At 32.3% G+C, this 22,807-nt stretch overlaps 2 protein-coding genes across 2 annotated transcripts; both read left to right on the top strand.

Annotated features, from left to right (window-relative positions):
• The first annotated feature begins 10,177 nt into the window (after window positions 1–10,177).
• On the top strand, window positions 10,178–10,788 carry LOC131183766 (probable disease resistance protein At5g63020). Its single transcript, XM_058154325.1, has 2 exons — window positions 10,178–10,443; window positions 10,521–10,788. Exons 1-2 carry the CDS (start codon window positions 10,178–10,180, stop codon window positions 10,786–10,788), a joined length of 534 nt encoding a protein of 177 aa, XP_058010308.1.
• Window positions 10,789–10,823: 35 nt separating this feature from the next.
• On the top strand, window positions 10,824–12,616 carry LOC110635718 (probable disease resistance protein At4g14610). The gene is made up of 2 exons (XM_058154317.1): window positions 10,824–11,722; window positions 12,028–12,616. Exons 1-2 carry the CDS (start codon window positions 10,824–10,826, stop codon window positions 12,614–12,616), a joined length of 1,488 nt encoding a protein of 495 aa, XP_058010300.1.
• The last annotated feature ends 10,191 nt before the right edge of the window (window positions 12,617–22,807 follow it).

Below are 22,807 nucleotides of genomic sequence, written 5' to 3'. Positions count from 1 at the left end.
TAATGGGTGAATAACCGTACAAGAGTTGGGACGCTATTTTGAATAGCGTCTTGATGCGGCCGCACGCCACCCCTGCAGGTGCTACAGATGGAATATTATGTCCCATTGAAAAGTATGGCGCGGGACGCTAGTTTTATTAGCGTCCTGTGTGTTCGATTGTGCAGTCACATCAATTGACATAAGCTTGGGACGCTAATATAATTAGCGTCCTGTGTACATTTCGTGGCGAATCTCCAGTCCCATCCGAAGTCCCATCTCTAGTGAGACGTTGGGGGAAGACAAGCGGAACGATATTTTTATTCGCATCCAGAGTTCATCCCACTCCCTTTATCTCCGCCTGCGCTCTCATTTGCAGCATCCGTCTCTTACGCGATCAAAATTTTTCCAAGAAGCAGCTTACAGTCGGGTGGAGCAAGAAGGAGGAGACAGGTGCAGTGGTAGATCACAAAGAGAAAAAGAAGAAATTTGAAAAAAAATTATATTCAGATATGTATTTTGATTGTTTAATAATTTTTAACATGCAATATAGGAAATGCTTGAGTGATAATATGTTTATTATTTTGAAAATAATGTAATTTTTTTTTTATGCATGTTGGTATGTTTGTGAGAAACTTTTGGTGAGCAAATTGATATTTTTGTATGCATGGCTTAAGAAATAAAATTTCGTGACAATTTTTAACATGCAATATATAAAATGCTTGAGTGTTAATATATTTATTATTCTGGAAATAATATATATATATATTTTTTTGTATGCATGCATGTTGATATGTTTGTGAGAAACTTTTGGTGAGCAAGTTGATATTTTTGTATGCATGGCTTAAGAAATAAATTTTCGTGACAATTTTTAATATGCAATATATAAAATGCTTGAGTGTTAATATATTTATTATTCTGGAAATAATATTTTTTTTTGTATGCATGCATGTTAGTATGTTTGTGAGAAACTTTTGGTGAGCAAGTTGATATATATATATATAGTAATAGCATAATACTGTTAAAATGAGTAAAAGTTATTGGGAAAATATTACATGAAATTAGATTTTTAGTGTATAATAGTAAAGAAGGTAAAGAAAAAATAATATAAATTTGTAGTATTAAGAAAATGTTAGGAAAGAGAAAATAAAAATTATAAATGTAAATTATGTTACAAAATAAATTTTATATTAAGTCATATAATTTTTGTATCACAAAATATAATAGTTTAATAAGTTGAACAGAGAATATTCGTATAAAGTAAAATAATAGTTTAAGTTTTTAAAAATTAGTAAAAGCTATAGAAGAAAGGGAAAAATTAATAGAAAATTGAGTTCATAATATATTATAGAAAATGATGTAATAAAAATAAAATATAAATTTATATTATTAAAATATTATTAAAAAATAAAAAATTAGTAATATAAAAAATTGCCAAAAATAATTAGCATTTTAATTAAAATGTAATTAATAAAAATAAATTATAAAATTATATTATTTAGATAGTATTAAAGAAATAAAAAATAGTAAGATAAAAAAATTGACGAAACTCAATATAACAATTAAAATGTAATTATTAAAAATAAAAAAAATTACATTTATATTATTTTTTAATTTTTTGAATATAAATATTTTTTAAACCGTATAATTATATTATATTTACAATGTATAAATAAAATTAATTTCACAAATATATAGTATTAAATTAATATTACTACTACTAAAACATAAAACAAACTTTAAAAAAAATCAATGTATACAACTAACATATGTAAATTTAATATATTTTATAAAATATAATAAATAAATAAAATTAAATGATCCAAATATTATAAATTTAATATATTTTATAAAATAAATTAAATAAATAAAATATAAAAATTGTGGGCAACGCTAATACTTGGGACGCCAATCATATTAGCATTTTGTTAAGGTACGCAGAGACGCCAATCATATTAGCGTTTTGTTGTTACATGGCGTGCGCGTTTTCTTGTTGCATGGCGTGCATGTGCAGAGAGGCGAAGGAGAGGAGCTGGGACGCTACTATAAGTAGCGTTTTGCTGCTGAAACGGGTGTCGGACAGGCTAATACGAGGGACGCTATTTTGAATAGCGATTTGATATGAGGACGCTATTTTGAATAGCGTTTTGACGTTAGAACGCTATTTTGAATAGCATTTTATAGTGCTTTTCTTTGGAATGCTATTTTAAATAGCGTTTTTCTTTTGGGACTCTATTTTGAACAGTGTTTTTGTGTTCCCTTAACCCCTTTCCATAATTACGCAAAATCCTAACCCAATTCAGTATTTTTGTTTCCACGTTACCCTTGTACGGTCAATTTCCCGCAAATAATTGGCCAGAAGACGTAATGGTGAGTGAAGCCAAACCTCCAAGGCTGTCGAGCAAGTCAGGAAAATGTGTCTAATAGATTCAACCTCTCCACAATATTGACATTCTTTAGGAGTGTGGCACATTCTTTTGTTCAGGAGTTCCCCACTTGGAAGTCGTTCCTTAAGCAATCTCCATAAGAAAATAGACAGTTTTTTTATTACAACTTTAAACTCCAAATGCCTTTCCAGTTGTGAGACACTTGAGTTTGACCTCGGTCCGGGGCCTTCTTGATTTTTATCTTGAGCACTTCTCAACAGGTTGATAGCAATGTAATAGCCAGATCTTACTGCATGCTCACCATGTTTGGTGTAATACCACACACTACGATCTGCCTCTCTATTCAATGGCATTGGAATTGCTAGGATGCTTTTTACCTCTTTTTCCAAAAAGTTTGCCCTTAGCATCCTCACATTCCAAGTTGGTATTGAATTTTCAAAGAGTTGCGATACCCATTTAACCTCTTCATCATGTTGTCTTTTCACTTGTAGAGGGTTTGGAAAAGATTTAGGAATCCAATAATCAGATTTACAAAAAATTGGAACTACTATTCCTTACTTGTCATCGAATCCCTTTAAGAAGTAGTTGTCTACCCCCACATTATATTTCGCCAACCCAAGAAGATTTGCTACCCAGCTTAGCCTCCGTGAAGGAATTATAGGAAAAGTATTTACCCTTCAAAACTAATGCTAGAAAGCTTTGTGGATTTGACAATATTCTCCAACTCTGTTTTGTTAAAAGGAACATATCGAAGGCCTCCAAATCTCTAAAACCCATACCACCCTGGGATTTTGGTTCCCACATATTCCTCCACGAAATCCAATGTGATTTTTATTCTTCCATTTGTTGCCCCCACTAGACTGTGACATGAGGCCATTGATACTTTGGCAAACTAATTGAGAGAGCAGAAAATAGGCCATGGAATAAACTGGAATTGTTGTAGCCACAGCTTTTAATAGAACCTCCTTCCCTCCCATCGATAGAAGCAATTCTTTCCAACCTACTACTTTATGTTGCATTCTATCCCTAATCTGGAGAAATACTTGTTTCTTGGATCTTGGAATGTTGATCGACAACCCCAAATATCTGTCTTGCCCTTCTACAACATTAATATGCAAGAGTGAAGAGATGTCCAAGCAAATGATCCTTGGTGTATTGTGGCTGAAAATAAGAGGGGACTTGCTAAAGTTGATTATTTGGCTGCTAGCCTTTGAGTAATCTGGAGGATTTGCTTGACAATTTCTGCATCATGAATGGTTCCTTTGGAGAAAATTATGGCATCATCTGCAAAAAGAAGATGTGAGACAAAAGGACCCCGCCTTGATATAGATATAGCTTGCAAATGAAAGGTTTGATTCACTGGGATAAACCTTCCATGCAAAAAAGGAGTAAAAAGGGAGATACAGGGTCTCCTTACCTGAGAACTCTAGATGGTTTAACCAACCCAACCTTGTGATTATTAATCATCAGCAAATAAGAAACTGAAATCACACACTCCATAATTGAACCCATCCAGCAATCACTGAAACCATAATAATTCAGCATGTGTTCAAGGTCGGCCCATCCCAAGTAATCTTATACCTTGCTTATATCTAGATTCAAGGCCATGCCAAATTTCCTCCCTTCTTGCTATTTTTTAGATTATGCAATAGTTCATGACAAAGTAGAATATCATTTGAGATAAACGCCCTTTTGTGAAAGCACTTTGCTCTATCCCAATCAACGAATCCATGAATGGTTGTAAGCGCTGAGTGAGAAGTTTGGAAATTATCTTGTAAAGAAAATTGCATAGTCCAATTGGCCGCAAGTCTTTCATTGTCTGCACATTCTTTACTTTGGAAATAAGGGTTATGAGAGTATGATTGATACTACAAAGAAGCCGGCCTTTTTCAAAAAATTCAATAACCACCTCAAATACCTCCCCTCTAAATGGTCTCCCAGTAGATACGTTTGTGGATTTCAGTAGTGTTGGTAAGGCTTGTGAGGAAGATGAGGAAGGCTGTGTGTTTCGAGAGGGACTCGATGAGGCAGTTCTCTATAAGGATTGAAGGGATTTGGCTTTAGCCATGGCCCAAAGGGAGTTTTCACGGTGGACACACTAGGTTTAGTTTCATCCTTGCTGTTCAGCAGACAATCTCTGTTCATATGGGCCATGATGCCACACCTATGGCACAAGTCAGGAAGCTTCTCAAATTTCAAATTAACCCATTGCATGGATCCATCTTGTTTGGGGTATTGAAACCCTATAATCATGGGACTATCGAGAGGAATTTCTGCTTTAATACATAGAAACAGATGGCATCCAATTGCCCCCATCCTGTACGAAATTAGCCTCTCAAAATCTGCCAACCATGTCACCAATTTTCTTGGCATTTTCCAAATTCATCTTGTTTGGTAGTAAACCATGCACTTGTATCAAGATTGGTGTGGAGTTAAAGTTAAGTTCCTTAAAAGGAATATCTAGTGGCCACTCCTGTATAGTTAGCAACTGATTTTACACACACCAAGTTTTGTTGAGAAGTACAGTTTGGGCATCAACCTCGTGATAAAAAGAGATTAAGAACAAATTGTTCCTATTTGGGGTTATGCGAAACTCCGTTCTAGTTTTCCACAATTTAGTCAACGCTGCTTTCACTACTTCCACGGTTAAAGATTGGTAGGATATATGTTTCCCCACTAAGGTTCTTTTCTACAGGTTGAGGTATTGTCTTCTGTGGACGCAAGGTGGAGAGTCTTGTCTTAGTATGGCTTTGTCAATGATCCCTGAAATGTTTGCTTCGTAATTTGACATTATGAGGTCTTAGGTAGGGGAGAGTAAATGCAGTTGGTTGGTCGTTGTAGTAAGGAAGACAATGGAACGGTGATTCAAGGAGGGGAAAAACAGAGGAAGGAGATGGCGGTGATAAGGAAGGTGACACTTCAGTCAAATACGAGGGTGGAAGCCCAATGCAGAGGAGGGAAATGGTCCAGTCTGTAAGTTCCACAAATTAGTTAATCATGACAAGGAAAGATCAATATCACCCTACCTTAATTTCAAATTCTTATCCTATATTGAAGGCGTGAAAGTCCTCTTTTTCATTAGTGTTTCAATAATGACCTCTCTAGGTTTTGTCTAATTATGATTAATAATGTCTCTTCTAAAAATTTATATTACTAACGTCTAAATTTTAAAATATTAATAAGATAATAGGATAAATAAAAATATCATTAACATAAAGATAAAATAACTATTAAAAATTTACTATTTAATTGACATAATTATAAAATTATTATTAAAAAAATTAAACATTTAATTAAATAAATTTTTTTTTATTTATTTCAAAAAATATAAAATTCTAATCTTATTCAACAACAGCTATTTTATTTGTTGGAAATTTATAGCTTTTTTTCTAAAAAAAAAATAATAACTGATATGGTTAACTAATTATTAAAATCAAGGATTTTAATTTTTAATCCAATTTAAGTGTTTCAACCACTTTATTTGTTATAAATTTATAGCTTTTTCTTCCAAAAAACTATTGATATTAATAAAAATATAGTTTTAACCAAATTTAAAATTTATTTTTATACATAAACAAATTTTCATTTATTCTAATTTCATAAAAAAATAAAAATAAAATATTTTTATATTCTCAAATTATTTTCAGGTGTACTAGATTAAAATTAATTTTTGTTAAAACATTATTAAATTTATTAGAATTTGCATTCAAATTTTACTAATTTAGGTAATATAATAAAATTAAATTAATTTCACAATCTTGATAAAATGAAACAAATGAACATTTTAAATAAAGTTGAAAAAGTGCTTAGAGTTTTTTATTAATTAGTCTTATTTTTAAATAAATTTTTATTTTTTTGTCAATAAAATATACTAATTTATAAATTTATATTATGTAGAATTATATATACATGCATAAAATAAATTATTAAAATATATCTAATTATTAACCAAACTTTACATTTATAATCTTGTATTTTTTCTAATATTAATTAACAAATATAAAAATATGAATGTGAGAATTGATTAACTGATCAAATTATATTCATAATTTTTAATTAACAATAAATAATACTGAATAGATTAAAATCTTACTCTTATTTGTAAATCTTATTTCAAAAAAATACTCATAGATATTCTAACTCATATACAATTTTATTAATAATAAATAATACTATGTATTTTAAAGACTTAAAATTAAAAAAATAATTTTTAAAATTTTTACAATTGTAAGCTTTTTTTTTTACAATTTTACCTTAGCGTTAAAAATTTTTTTTAACCATAGTTAAAATCAATTTAAATCAGCTAACGTAATGTAAATTTTACTGTTAATTTCTCTTTCAGTCAATTGATATATCATATTTTTAATAGTCGGTTTATTTCAATTTTCTCCACTCACTAAAAAAATGGATATTTGAAATCAAACAAAAATTTTAAAAATTAAAGAATTGGTTATAATAGCAAAAATCAGAAAAAAAAATTAAATTTTTTATCATCATCACTAATTTAAATTTTTTAAAAAAATATATGAATAATAAAAAAATTAAGAGCAAAAAATATTATATCTAATGAGATGAATATTTCGAATTCTACCTCGCCAAAATAAAAAATATTATTGATAATTAAGAATACATATTATTTACTTTTTTTTTTTAAACAACATCTTATTTACTTAAATTCGCATAACAGAATATAATGAAAGTGTTTTTTAGATGTTTATATAGTTTTAATTTATATTATTTATCTTTCATAGTTTTGTTGTATTATTATACCTGCTCTAGGAAAAAAGTTCTTCATTAATTAATTAACGTAGAAAATTTTTTAAAATTGAATATATAAAAAATTAAATACTGAGTAAATACAATAAATATAAACAATGTGCAATGGATATTTCAAAATATTAGTAATAAATAAATATAAACTATTTTTACCATAAAAAATGTGAGAGAATATAAGAAAAGGGAGAAAGAGAAAAGAAAAAAGGGAAAAAATGATTATATTTTTTTAATTTATAATCGCAAAACATATCAAAATGATTTTTTTTTTTTGATAAAATTAAAATTAAAAAATTATTTTAAGAAATTATAATTGAGTGAGTAGAATGAAGTAATCTCTTAGTACAATTAACCAGACATGTGGGAAGAGGATTTTCAGGTTTTGAATTTGAGCCGATTAATGGTGTCAGAGGCTTCGAATCATACTGCAGGTGATTGAGATGCTGGTTTGGAGTTGAGTTTGGGGTGGGTGAGGACTGGAAAGAGAAGAGCATGGGAAAGAGAAAGGGAGAGGAAGAAGATGGTCTCGTTATTTTTCATTGAGACTTGAAGCAAAGTTAGCAACCTGTGGAATCTTATTGGCCTTTTTGGACAAGTCATCCGCACGACTTCACATCCTATAGTGACTGGCCAATTTGTGTAAAAGTAAAATAAAAAAATAACAATTAAAATGTATAAAATAATAGGTTAAAAAATATATGGTGCAATGGGTCAATCTCATGCATTTGGAGCGTATTTTCTTTGAGTTTTTTACTAAATGGGTGTAATAATAACTATATATATCAAACAAGGTGAATTTAAATTTAATTACGTGAAATAAAAGATAAAGGGACAAGACGTTAATTATAATAACATTTTAAAGGTCTGAACGTTATTATAAATAATATATAAATTTTAAATTAAATAAAATAATTAATAAATTAAAACGAAAGTCCTAAGCTACTTACTTATAGGAGCTTAGTAGCTTACAACTTCCGTTTTAACTTTAAAATAAAATAATTAAAAAATTAAAACGAAAGTTGTATTAGTAACTTATAACTTTTATTTTAATTTTTAGCTTATAATTTTTGTTTTAATTTTTTAATTATTTTATTTTATATTTTAATAAAATATAAATATTATTTTAATAAATAATATTATAATAATTAATATTGTATATTATGATATTTTTATTATAAAAAATTATTTTTTAATTTAAAATTAAATTAAATTTTAATTAAATAAAAAATTAAAATATAAAATGTTATTAAAATAAAATAATTAAAAAATTAAAATGAAAAATTGGACACTAATTATAGTAGATCTGATTTTTATTTTAATTTTTTAATTATTTTATTTTATATTTTAAATAAAATATAAATATTACTTTAATAAATAATGTTATAATAATTAATATTGTATATTATAATATTTTTATTATAAAAATTTATTTTTTAATGTAAAATTAAATTTTAATTAAATGAAAAATTAAAATATAAAATGTTATTAATAAAAAATTATTTTTTATTTTAAAATTAAATTAAATAAAAAATTAAAATATAAAATGTTATTAAATGTTATTTAAAAAATTAACATTTTAAATAACATTTTATATTTTAAATAAAAAATAATTTTTTATAATAAAAATATTATAATATATAATATTAATTATTATAATATTATTTATTAAAATAATATTTAAAAATAAAATAATAAAAAAATAAAAAAAAATGAGAGGCGTTCAACTTTTTATTTAATTTTTTAATTATTTTATTATAATAATATTTTATATTTTAATTTTTTATTTAATTAAAATTTAATTTAATTTTAAATTAAAAAATAATTTTTTATAATAAAAATATTAATTATTATAATACTATTTATTAAAATAATATTTTTATTTTTATTTAAAATATAAAATAAAATATTAAAAAATTAAAAATTTAAAACAACTTTTTTTTAATTTTTTAATTATTTTATTTTATTTAAAACTTATTAAATATTTATAATAACGTTCAGAATTCAAAAAATTATTATAATTAGCATATTGACCTCATTTTCTCACATAATTCACTTTATTTTCATAGTTAAATTCAATTCCATTCTTTTTTGTATATATTTTTTTTATTACAACCCTTTGATAAAAAACCGATTTTCTTTCCCATCGTTCTATGATTCTATCAGCCCCTCTTCAACTCCCGTTTCTTATTAAGAGATCTTGAAATCTTACAGCACATGCTCTTGCTATTAAATTTCTCCATATGCTTTTTTTTTTTTTTTAATTTAGTGGCTCAGCAGATACATGTTTTTGGCTCTTTGTCGGTTTAATACATAAAATACAACCTTCCGAAAAAAAAAAAAAAAAACTCCCGTTTCTTTCTCTGGTTAAAAAAAAAGAAACTTTTCTACTATTTTTCCCGAACAAAGGGCTCTCAATAATTTGGTTTCCAGAATCCAGACATTCTTTTCCACTCAATTTCCTTGTGTCCAATTCCTTCACAAGCTATGGGTAACAACCTTCAGATTCAATGCGGTGATGCCTTGATTGGTCGTTGCTGGGATTGCATTACTGGACAAACTTTTTATGTATGCCAGCTTGAAGATAATCTTGAAGCTCTAAAGACTGGGAGAGATGAGTTGACAGATTTGAGGAATGACGTGATGCAGATGGTCACCATTGAGCAAACACCACAAACGGTGCAGCTGGATCGAGTTGGAGGATGGCTTTCAAGGGTCGATGATTTTATAGCTGAAGTTAATGCTCTGCTACGCAAAGGTACTCAAGAAAGACAGAAATTGTGTCTCACGGGCTGTTGCTCCAAGAACTGCAAGTCCAGCTACATGTTTGGGAAAAGTGTTGCCAAAAGTCTCAAACGTGTAGTTGCTTTCATGAGTGAGAAGTGGTTATCAGGGCCCCTGCTTTGCAGCTTCAAGCTGATCTTGAAGCTTTAAAGACCTCAAGACAAGAATTATAGGCTCTAAAGGAGGATGTGAAGCGGAAGGTTGCCCTGGAGGAAAGACAACAAAAGAAGGCGCTGCAACAAGTTCAACTATGGCTTTCGATGGCGGAAAAGATGACAACCGAAGCAGAGGAGCTCGAAAAAGATGGTCCACAACAAATTCAGATATTGCGAGGAGGAGATAATTCCAACTACATGTTCGTGGGAAGGGTAGCCAAAAAATCAGAAGATGTAATTGCTCTGAAGGGCAAAGGAGACTTTAAGGATGTGGTTGAGGGGACACTTCCAGAACAAGTGGTTGCAAGAAATTATACACCAACCGTTGGCACTGCAACTACCTTAGACGAGGTATGGAGCTGTCTCAGGGGGTATGAAGTGGAGATTGTTGGCAAATACGGGATGGCGGGATCGGAAAAACTACCCTCTTAACCCAAATCAACGACAGGTTTGCGGCTTCACCTAATTTTGATATTGTGATTTGGGCTGTGGTTTCCAAAGATGTGAAACTTGAGAAGGTTCAAGAACAGATTTGGAAAACGATTGGCTTTTTTGGTAAGAAATGGGAAAGAAAAAGCCTTTGTGAGAAAGTGGATGACATATTGCGTATATTGAGTACAAAGAAGTTTTTATTATTGTTGGATGACATATGGCAACGAGTCAACCTTGAAAAGATTGGGGTTCCTCTAACTACAAGACAAAACGGGTCAAGATAGTATTCACAACACGCTCGCACAGTGTAGGCAGGCAAATGGAAGCTAAAAGGATGATAAAAGTGAAGCCTTTGGATTGGGAAGAAGCTTGGGCATTGTTTCAGGTGAAGGTTGAGTGTATTGATCATGATATTCTTCCTGTGTCTCGAAATGTTGCTAAAGAATGTAGAGGGCTACCAATCACACTCATTACCATTGGTAGAGCCATGGCCAATAGAAATACAGTAGAAGAATGGGAACATGCTCTTGAGGTCCTAAGAAGCTCTGCCTCAAGCTTACAAGGCATGGAGGATGAGGTATTTCAAGATGTGGAGGTTGAGGCATTTGCAAGATTGATGTTTAGTTATGATAGTCTGCATAGTGATAAAGTTAAATCTTGTTTCTTATATTGTTCATTGTTTCCGGAAGACTTCCAAATTTTGAAAGATGACTTGGTACATTATTGGATTAGTGAGAGTTTTTGTGCTCACAACGAGGTATATTTTATAATTGGTTCTCTTGTTGGGGCATGTTTATTGGAAGAGAAAGGTCGTCTTGTGAAAATGCATGATGTGATTCGTGACATGACTATGTGGATAGCATGTAAATGTGAAAAAGAAAAGCATAAGTTTTTTGTGAAGGCAAGTGCTCAATTAATTGAGGTACCAGAGGTTGGATTATGGGAAGGATCAGAACAGTCGTCACTGATGGCAAACTCCTTAAAGAGGATCAATGAAACTCCTACATGTCCTGATCTTTTGACTTTATTTCTCAGCCATAATCGTCGCTTATGCAAGATCAGTAATGGTTTCTTTCAGTTCATGCATACACTAACCGTTCTAGACCTATCAAATACTGGTGTAGAGGAATTGCCAGTGGGAATTTCAAAATTGAACTCATGGCAATATCTTAATCTGTCACGGACGTATATAGGGCAATTGCCAGTTCAATTGAAGATGTTGGTAAATCTGAAATATTTGAACTTGGTGTATAATTTCAAGCTAAATATGATTCCAAGGGGAGTCATATCCAGTTTATGATCGTTGCAAGTTTTGAGGATGTACGGAATTGGTATTTTTATGGATGAAAAAGGGGATAATAATTTACTGGGAGAAGGTAATACGCTAATAGAGGAGCTACAATGTTTAGAACACTTGAATGAATTTAGCAACACAATAAGAGGTGTCTCAGGTCTCCAGAGTTTTATCAGAACCCACACATTGCTTAACTGTATTCGAGGTCTAACGCTTGAATTGTTTCCAGGTCCACAAGCTCTCAACATTTGTGGTTTGCAAATATGAAGAATCTAGCTATTCTACATATATTTTGTAAAAGTCATTCAAAAGGGTTGGGTGTGGATGTTGTAATGGAAGAGACAGAAACACACAATGTTGCTGGAGGTCTAGGCATCTCAATCTCACGGGAGACATGCTTTAATAGCCTTCATACATTGATTTTATTGGGTAACTTCAGATTGCGGGATCTAACATGGCTTATTCTAGCTCCAAATTTGATGTTATTAAGGGTCTTTAACAACAAGCATATAGAAGAAATAATTAGTGTTGAAAAGTTAGATGATTTTCGAGTTGGGGTTGAAAATTTAAACCTGTTTTCAAAACTCGAAGTGCTCGAATTGGAGGCATTACCAGAACTGAAAAGCATATATCCCAAAGCCCTGTCCTTTCTCTTTCTAGAAAAAATGGAAGTATATAGATGCCCAAAGCTTAAGAAGTTGCCATTAAACTCCAGCAGCGCAATTGGATGCAAATTTGTGATAAAAGCACAGGACCATTTTTTGAAAAATGTTGAATGGGATGATGATTCTACTAAAACTATCTTCTGCCCAGTTTGACGTCCTATATAGGTAATTGATTTATATTTTCAATTTCTTATTTCAATCTTCTTCTAATTTTTTTGGTATGCTTGACTACTATTGAAATTTAAACTTGGGATTTCACAGTCTAGCCATTGAACTAAAGCTCATTAGTTCACGCCTCTAATACTTTTAACAGAAATTAATGTATCTTTCACTTCGTAAAAAGAGAAAACACTGCTAAGAGATTTTTTGAACAGTAAACTGAAGATAAAGCGTGGTGAACGAGCGTGAGACCGTGAGTAGAGCAACGGAAGAAGGGTATCGTGATTCCTGTGAGCTTGGAGGGAAAAGGTTTTCCTTATTCTGTGGACAGCAATTGCACGCTAAGATGGAGTAGTATAGGAGACCGGAGGGTCAGGATGGATCACAAAGCGGTAATCTTTTAGACCTTTATATATTCTCCTAGTTGATAGAGATTCACGAGTTTATTGCTGCTCGTGTTTACAAAATTGGAGAATTTTCTATTATCTGTGAAAAATGGAGCAAACTACCTTTATACTGTTGGTTGAGTTGCTCTATATAATACATGTGTTTTAAAACTGCAATGCATGAGCTGACCAAGACTATTTCACCATGCTTATTTCTATGGTGATAAGGTTGTTGATGCGTTAAAGCAGAATTTAGGCCTTCAATAAGTGTTGGCAATTGCTTCCTAAAGGAAATTCACAGAGAGAAATTGCTATTCGTTGTTGTAATCGACCCAAATAATATTTTCTGGTCGCATATGCAGTGTTGAGAAGGAAATTTGTTGACCCCGTATAGCTCAAAATGAGCATTAATTTTGATGATAACAAAACTCAAAGAGAATCTATCTAACCCAACTTTAAAGTGATATGTAGATTCTTTGTTTTATGCATAAAGAACCTTTCAAGTTGTATCTAAGGAGAAAAGATACTCAAAGGCATTTCAAGACAAATCCAAAATGAGAAAAGAACAAGACTATGGAAGCCAAGACTCAAAGAAAAGGTATGAAAGGCATAGTGTTAGAGTCTTAGATCTTTTGTGAAAAGAATGGATGAGAATTTAGTCATATGGAGCTCAAAAATGAAATTTTATTTTCTGATTACTTTTTCTCATCATGACCTTGGACACTACTATTGAAACATTTTTTTAAGGTCTAAATCATTTTACATTGCAAGTTGAGACATGCAGCTGTTGACTTAGTTTGCTAATGTGTTTGCTAAAAACGTTAGTTTACTAACCAGTTTACTGACTGCTACCAAAACTTCATTAGTTTGCTAATTGATCAGAGCTGCTCAACTTCGCATAAAAGGACAAAATAACGGCCATTTTGTCTTGGGCAGTGTGTATAACGTTCCAAAAGGGTTTCAAACGGTCTAAAATGATTTGAGACTATAAATACACATTCCTTACTTCATTTTAGTTTGATGAAAGCTTACATTTGAACTCCAACTTTGATTTTTCATTTATTGTTTTCATTCAAGAGCTTTAAAGATTTTGAGCTACCATTGGAAAATCAACTCATCTCTTCTTTATAGTTTGATTTGTATTGAGTAAGAGTGAGTGTTGAAACATTGAATTGCATTTAAGAGAGGTTGTACAAGCACCTATTGAAGCTTGAGAGAGAAAGTGCTTGTGATAGCACTTGTGAAGGTTTCAAGCTACCTTGGTAAAAGCTTGGTGTGGAAAAATTGTAAAGGGCTTTTGGTCTCTTGCCTTCAAAAGAGCAAATAGTAGAAAGAAGACTCAAAGAGGGTTCTTTAAGAGAGTGGATGTAGGCTAGTTAACCCGAACCACTATAAAAATCATTGTGTTTGATCTCTCTAACCTTAACCTCCTTACTTTTGTGCAATTTAAATTTTTCTTGTTATACATGATATTGAATGTTGGTTGAATAGATTGAATTGATAAACTTGAGAATATATTGAGTGACATGAGAAATTAGTTGTATATTGTATGATGCATGTTTTGTTAGATATTGCCATATACTTTGATTGAGGCTTGAATTTCAACTTAGGAACTCATTGTAGAAACACATATCACTATCATTTTGTATAGAGAAGCATCTAGTTGAACAAAGCCACAATTTTTCATTAGGCTACAAGCAAAATTGTTAAAGTCCAATTCACCCCCCTCTTGGACTATTTTGGGACAACAAATTGGTATCAGAGCCTGACTCTCTTGCTTAGGGTATTACAACCTTAGAGTGATCCATAATGGCTGGTTCATCTAGTAATACTGCTGGTATACCCGCACCATTAGCTGAAGGCTACTCAATCACTAGACCACCACTCTTCAATGGCACTAATTATTCATTTTGGAAAGTAAGAATGAGAAATTTCATACAATTTGTAGATATTGATGCATGGAGAATTATTAAAAATGGTCCATATGTTCCTCAAAAGAATGGTCAAGGAACAACAAAAGTTCCAAAACATGAAGATGAATATGATGACAATGATTGGAAGAAAATTTCTATAAATGCTAAAGCTATTAATATTTTGCATTGCTCACTTGACCTTAATGAATACAATCGTGTTTCAGGATGTCAATCTGCTAAGGAAATTTGGGATAAGCTTGAAGTCACTTATGAAGGAACTGATGTCGTCAAAGAGTCCAAAGCAAACCTTCTTATTCGAGATTGTGAGCTGTTTGAAATGAGGCCAGGAGAATCAATTGCGGATATGAGTACAAGGTTTACCGATCTTGTAAATCTTCTCAAAGCACTTGGTAAAAAATTTGAGGAAGCTGAACTTGTGAAGAAAATTCTTAGATCACTTCCAAAATCTTGGGAAGCGAAGACTACAGTTATCCAAGATACCAAGGATTTTAAAACATTCACTTATGATGAACTCATTGGATCTCTCATTGCACATGAGATGGTATACAAGAAAGATGAAGTTGAAAATGAGCAGAAAAAGAAGAAAAGCATTGCTCTTAAGTCAAACAAAGATGAAGATAAGAAGAAAGGAGTTGCTTTCAAAATTGACTCAAGTGACAACTCAAGTGCTTCGAGTGAAGATGATGATGAAATGGCTATGCTTGCAAGAAAATTTAAAAGAGCTTTCAAGAAAGGAGGAAGCAAATACAAGAAATTCTTGAAAAAGTATACTCCCAAGGATAAACACTTCAAAGATTAAAAAGAAGAAATTATATGTTATGAGTGTCACAAACCTGGACATATCAAGCCCAAATGTCCACTACTCAAAAAGAAGAAAGGAAAAGAAGATAGGAGCAAGAAAGCTATGAAAGTAGTATGGAGCAACAGTGAAGAATCTTCAAATGATGAATCAAGTAACAAAGAGGCTGCTCTTCTTTGTATGATGGCACTCGAAGAGAAAGTCGAGAGTTCACAAAAGGAAGAAGAAAGTGACAATGAGGTAAATTCTTATGAATCTCCTAATGTAGAAGAACTTGAACTTGCATTTGCTAGAGTATATGATGAGTATAGAAATTACAAGAGAAAGTGCACTAAAATGAATTTAGAGATTGAATCATTGAGATCACAAAATTTTGCCATGTCCAATGTGTATAAAGAAAATGAATTTTACAAAGGACAAATTGCTTTGTTTAAAGAACTAGATTTAGAGTTGAAAATCTCAAAAGAAACTTGTGAAATGCTCATTGAGAAAAATAAAGTTCTTGAAGCTAAAGTAGAGTCCTTGACAAATGATTTGGCTAAATTTACAAAAGGAAAAGAAACTCTAGATGTACTTCTTGGAAACCAAAGAATTTCAAATGAAAAATATGGAATTGGTTTTGATGGTTTCATGAACTATGACAAGTACAAGAATTATTTCATTAAAGCATTTACATCCTCCTTGCCTAATGTTACATGTTATTATTGCAATAAAAGAGGTCATATGATTAGTTCTTGTGCACTTAGGAAAGGTCATCTTAAGGTAAAGAAGGTATAGGTACCAAAGGGAACCTTACCTAAGGTCACTAACCCCCAAGGACCCAAAGTTGCTTGGATACCTAAAGCTCAGTGATTAAATTTCAGGTTTGTTTCAAAGGGATGAAGGAAAGTGATAAATGATATATAGATAGTGGTTATTCAAAGCACATGACTGGTGAAAAGGACAAGTTTTCAGAAATTATAATGAAAGATGGAGGATATGTAAAATTTGGAGATAAAGGGAAAGGAAAAATAATTGGAAATGGCACAATTGGAACCAAACCTTGTATTGAAGATGTATCGCTTGTTGAAGGTTTGAAATACAACTTGCTAAGTGTAAGCCAACTGTGTGATAAAGGTTTTGAGGTAAAGCTTACTTCTTCTCTATGTACAATCAATAACTTAGATAATGACACATTGTTCATTGCAAATAGATCAAATAATGTTTACTTGCTTGACATGAATAATTTTGAAACTAATCATGATACATGTCTAGTATCTCTTGATAACTCTAGTTATTTGTGGCATAGAAGACTGGGTCATGCAAGCATGCATACACTCTCAAAATTGTCTAAGAAAGAACTTGTTAATGGTCTTCCTAAGATTAATTATGAAAATGAATTTCAATGTAGAGCATGTGCACTAGGAAAGCATACTAGAGCTTCTTTTAAATCTAAAAATATTGTGTCTACCAATAGGCCATTAGAATTGCTTCATCTTGATCTATTTGGACCCGTATCTCCTACTAGTCTAGGTGGGAAGTTATATGCTTTAGTTATTATTGATGACTATTCAAGATATACATGGACATTTTTCCTTGCTCACAAAGATGAAACTTTTGAAAAATTCACTTCTTTTAGTAAAATGGTTCAAAATGAAAAAGGCTTTTGCATCTCATCTATAAGAAGTGACCATGGAACTGAATTTGAAAATCATTTATTTGAGAAATATTGTGATAAATATGGAATCAACCATAATTTTTCAGCTCCTAGAACACCACAACAAAATGGGGTAGTAGAAAGGAAAAATAGGACTTTGCAAGAAATGACTAGAACTATGTTGAGTGAAAATAATTTACCAAAGTACTTTTGGGCTGAAGCTGTTAATACATCTTGCTATGTGTTGAATAGAGTTTTGATTAGACCAATTTTGATAAAGACCCCCTATGAGCTATGGAAAGGAAGAAAACCAAATATCTCATATTTCAAAGCATTTGGTTGTAAGTGCTATATTTTAAATAACAAGAAGGATAACTTAAAGAAATTTGATGCTAAGTCCGATGAAGGAATCTTTCTTGGGTATTCAACAAAGAGTAAAGCCTATAGAGTGTTCAATAGAAGAACTTTTGTTATTGAGGAAACTATTCATGTTTTGTTTGATGAGACTAACCCTTCTATTAGAAGGAAAAATGCTTGTGATGATAATAATGAGCAGGTTTTTGAAAAAGAAAATATAATGTCAAGTCAAGAAATGGAACAAATTGATGACAAAAATGAAGAGACTCAAGGAGAAACTACAATAGATGTCCATGATGCCAATGAAGATCAAATCAATGAAGAAATGCCAAATTTGGAAGAATTACAAGTAAATGAGCCCCAACATGAAGATTTACCTAAAGAATGGAGATTCCATAGAAATCATCCCCAAGAAGACATTATTGATGATCCATCTCAGTGGATGATGACTAGAGCACAATTGAGAAGATATTTTGGTAATGTTGCTTTTGTTTCACAAATTGAACCTAAATGTTTTGAAGATGCTCAAAATGATGAAAGTTGGATTCTTGCCATGCAAGAAGAACTAAATCAATTTGAGAGAAATAAAGTTTGGAATTTAGTGCCTAAATCAAAAGATCATTCAATTATTGGTACTAAATGGGTTTTTAGAAACAAAATGGATGAAAAAGGCAATGTTGTTAGAAACAAAGCTAGACTAGTGGCTCAAAGCTACAACCAAGAGGAAGGGATTGATTTTGATGAAACCTTTGCTCCAGTTGCTAGAATTGAAGCTATTAGAATGTTGTGTGCCTTTGCATGTTACAAGGATTTTATGCTTTATCAAATGGATGTCAAGAGTGCATTTTTAAATGGTTATATTGATGAGGAGGTATATGTTGCACAACCTCCAGGCTTTGAAAATCATGAGCATCCAAATCATGTTTATAAACTTACTAAAGCCTTATATGGTTTAAAACAAGCTCCTAGAGCATGGTATGAAAGGCTTAGTAAATTCCTTTTACAAAATGATTTCCAAAGAGGCAAAGTGGACACAACACTTTTTGTTAAGAAGCATCATAATGATATGCTCATAGTGCAAATTTATGTTGATGATATAATTTTTGGTGCTACTAATGAATCTCTTTGCAAGAAATTTTCTAAGATTATGCAGAATGAATTTGAAATGAGCATGATGGGTGAGCTCACATTCTTCCTTGTACTTCAAATTAAGCAAATGAAAGATGGCATCTTCATAAATCAATCAAAGTATATCAAGGATATGCTAAAGAAATTTAAGATAGAAGATTTGAAGAGCATGGGCACTCCTATGAGTTCAACAATTAAAATGGACAATGATGAAAAAGGTAAAGAAGTAGATACCAAGCTCTATAGAGGTATGATTGGCTCTCTTTTGTATCTTACTGCATCTAGACCAGACATATACTTTAGTGTTTGCCTGTGTGCAAGATTTCAATCATGTCCAAAAGAATCCCATCTAAGTGCAGTTAAAAGGATCTTTAGATACCTCATTGGCACACATTCAATTGGTTTATGGTATCCAAAATGTGAATCATTCAATCTTGTTGGTTATAGTGACTCTGATTTTGCTGGAAGTAGACTGGATAAAAAAAGTACTTCAGGTACTTGTCAATTTCTTGGTCTTGCACTAGTTTCTTGGCACAGTAAGAAACAAACTTCAGTAGCTTTATCTACAGCTGAGGCAGAATATATAGCTGCTGGTAGTTGTGTTGCTCAAATTTTATGGATGAAACAACAATTGGAAGATTTTGGTTTAAAATATAATATTGTTCCAATTAGGTGTGACAACACAAGTGCCATAAACTTGATCAAAAATCCAGTCCAACATTCAAGAACAAAACATATTAAGATCAGACATCATTTTATTAGAGATCATGTTCAAAATGGAAATATCAAAATAGAGTTTGTTGCCTCTGAAAATCAACTTGCTGACATTTTTACAAAACCTCTTAATGAAAAAACCTTTTGTAGAATTAGAAGGGAAATTAGTATGTGTGAACCACTTGCTTAAAATTTAAGTCATAATAATTTCATGTTTTTACATCTTGTTTAATGCGTGTGTGATCTGCTATGATATAAGTTTGCTAAGAAATTTCTAAAGAATATTAGCTAACTTGTTTGTGTACTCGTAAAATTAGTTTACTAAGTTGTATGCTAATATTGCGTGACTAAAATTAGTTTGCTATATCGTGTACTGTTCAAATCTCAAACCAAAATGTGATTGTGCTTGAAATTCTCTGCGTGTCCAGCTATGCATTTATCTTCTCACATTTGATATCACATTCTCAGTGCTGTGTCAGACATGTAGAAATATTTATTTGTGCATATAAAGATAGATAGACTTGTTTAAAATAAAATAAAAAAAAGGGAGAAAACAGGTTCAGAGAAAGTACACTGAAGTAGAAAAGCGCGGGACTCAAGAGAACTTAAAAACCTCTGCCACACGAAACCGTCACCCTGTCTCTCCTCTGCTTCTGTTCACGACACCTCCAAAATAGACCCATTTTCTTTCCAGCAAAATTTATCCAAACCCATCAGACTTCTCGTCTCACATTTCTTCTCCACTACTAACACACTGAAAAACCAGTGTTCAACTTCACCATTTTTTCTCTCTCGTCAATGGCTCGTGCTAAACGGAAGTCTCCAGTTGCTGCGGCTGCTTCGTCTTCCTCGTCAGCCTCCGACGATATCCCTGTCGCCACATTACGAAAGAAATTGAAGGGGAAGAAGAACTTACCTGAATCGAAATCAACTAGTGCCTCTTCCGATCCATCCAAGGATGTCGAACCCACTAAATAGACGCCAGAAAAGAAAAAGAAGGGACAAAAGCAAGGGATTGATACCCAACGAAAAATGCGCGCCGTAAAATCTTCGGGCTCAGTGGATAAAGCACTGTTAGATTGCAAATTTATCAAATGGGAGTACTTTAATCAGGTAAACTTTCAATTCAAAGAGCTTTTTGAGTTTTAAGGATGGATTGATGTGTGTGAATGTACAAATGGGTATTACCCTAGGCTTGTTCAAGAGTTTTATAGGACTTTAAGAACAGTTGATGATGAGGACAAATTTGAGGTGATTTTGAATGACAGTGTATATGATGTCTCTGTTGAATTGATAGCTACGGCTTTACACTTGCCTAATGATGGAAACAAAATTTCCACACATAAGGATGTTGCTAGGGTGGCAAGCTTTAATTTGGTTGAATTTGAAAACGAAGTGTTCCCTGTTAACACTACTGCAAATGAAAAGTCCACTAGCACAAAAGCCCTTCAACACATCAAAATCATTCAAAGTATGGTGAACTACATTTTCTGTCCTAAATCTGGTAGCTATGGTTATTTGAGTCACTTAGACATGTGTATTATGTGGCACATTGTGAATAAAGTAAGGATGAATTTGGCTTACTTGATTTTCAAGAACATGTGCAAAGCTTATGGGATTGGAAAACTGCCTTATGCACATCTTTTGACTGCTGTGTTTAAAGAGCTCAGTGTGAATGTCTCTAAGGAAAACTCTAGGACTGATTTGATTGTGCTCAGAGAAATCCACTCTGACACTGATGGAAGAAAGAAAAGGTTTGAAAAGGGTGGTTCTTCTTCTGCTAAGGTTGGTTCTGATTCTGCTAGTGAATTTTTGAGTGAGATTCAAGGGCTAAAAGTTGCTGTTAATGATCAATTTAGTTCAACCCATCAGTCCATTGAACTATTGCGAAAATATGTGGATGTGGTTGACTACAAAGTGAGTCACCTGCTTACTCAAAATGAGGAATTGAAGAGGCTAATTATGGATCTTCAGCAGGCCAAGGAAACTGGTGTTCCAACTAAAGTTGAGGCTGCTACTCAAGTCTCTGCTGATAAAGGTGAAAGCAATAAGGTTGGTGAGTCTCCTGCTGCTATGGCACATGAAAGTGACCAAGTAGCTGAACCTGAGCTTGAACCTGCAGTAGAAGGCCCTGTTGAGCATGCTAGTGACCAGGTCATTGAACCTGAAATTGGTCCTGCAACTGGTATACCCACTGAGCATGAAGGTGAAAAAGTTGTAGAACATGAAGGTGAGTTACCTGTTGAACCTCCAAGTGCACCACCTGTTGAAACTGCTGCTGCCCCTATACAGCAGAAGGAAGTTTCTCTCAAGGATCACCAAGAGAGTGCTCCAACTCAGCTATCTGTAGCTGCTGCCCCTGCAGCCACGAAAGGTAAGAAACGGTACAAGTCAACTATGTCCAATCCATATCAGACACTAGCTGCTGCCCTTCAACCACCATCTGATGAAGATGAGTCACCGAAGGATGATCAATTGGCTGACCAAGCATCTCAGCCCCCTGTTATTAAACTCCCTAGGAAGAAGATGGTGCCTTCCAAATCCACTCGCTGAAGTAAAAGACTTAAATAGCATCTCATCTGGATTTTTAGTTTACTATCTGCATGATTAGTTTACTAGTCTGTTTGCTACTATTGGTTTTTAGTTTGCTACTGTTTATCCTACTGCATTTAAATTTGGGCTAACATGATTTCTTTTGGTTATGTTCTCCTGTTTCCTTTTTGATTGATGACAAAAAGGGGGAGAATAGGATGGATATGATGGAGATGGATATGTGTGTGAATATGTGTTTATAGGATGGATATGAATGTGTTGATATGTGTTGATACTTGTGTTGATGGATATGAATGTGTTGATATGAATGTGTTCATACTTATGTTTATACTTGTGGAAATTTTTTTTTGAGAATATTGTGAATATGCTTTATAGCATAAACTCAGGGGGAGCTTATGTACAGAAAATAGACTTCTTGGAAATTATGTGCATATATTTAGGGGGAGCATTTTCGGTATACTATACTGCTTGGATTTACATACTCACATAAACTTTCACACACTTTTATTTTTTATTGTTGATTCAGTTGAGTTTTGTCATCATCAAAAAGGGGGAGATTGTTGACCCCGTATAGCTCAAAATGAGCATTGATTTTGATGATAACAAAACTCAAAGAGAATCTATCTAACCCAACTTCAAAGTGATGTGTAGATTCTTTGTCTTATGCATAAAGAACCT

The sequence above is a fragment of the Hevea brasiliensis genome, chromosome 1 (assembly GCF_030052815.1).
Source record: "Hevea brasiliensis isolate MT/VB/25A 57/8 chromosome 1, ASM3005281v1, whole genome shotgun sequence".
Classification (NCBI taxonomy): domain Eukaryota; kingdom Viridiplantae; phylum Streptophyta; class Magnoliopsida; order Malpighiales; family Euphorbiaceae; genus Hevea; species Hevea brasiliensis.
Note: the sequence above shows the minus strand (reverse complement) of the source record. Positions and strands in the feature narration are given on the sequence as shown.

What these genes read in the sequence shown, in the direction of transcription:
- LOC110635718 (XM_058154317.1), top strand. Translation starts at nt 10,824, where the DNA reads ATGGAAGCTAAAAGGATGATAAAAGTGAAGCCTTTGGATTGGGAAGAA. An exon ending in TTGCCAGTTCAATTGAAGAT is followed by an intron (nt 11,723 to 12,027) that starts GTTGGTAAATCT and finishes AATTGTTTCCAG; the next exon opens with GTCCACAAGCTCTCAACATT.
- LOC131183766 (XM_058154325.1), top strand. Translation starts at nt 10,178, where the DNA reads ATGGCGGAAAAGATGACAACCGAAGCAGAGGAGCTCGAAAAAGATGGT. An exon ending in GTATGGAGCTGTCTCAGGGG is followed by an intron (nt 10,444 to 10,520) that starts GTATGAAGTGGA and finishes AATCAACGACAG; the next exon opens with GTTTGCGGCTTCACCTAATT.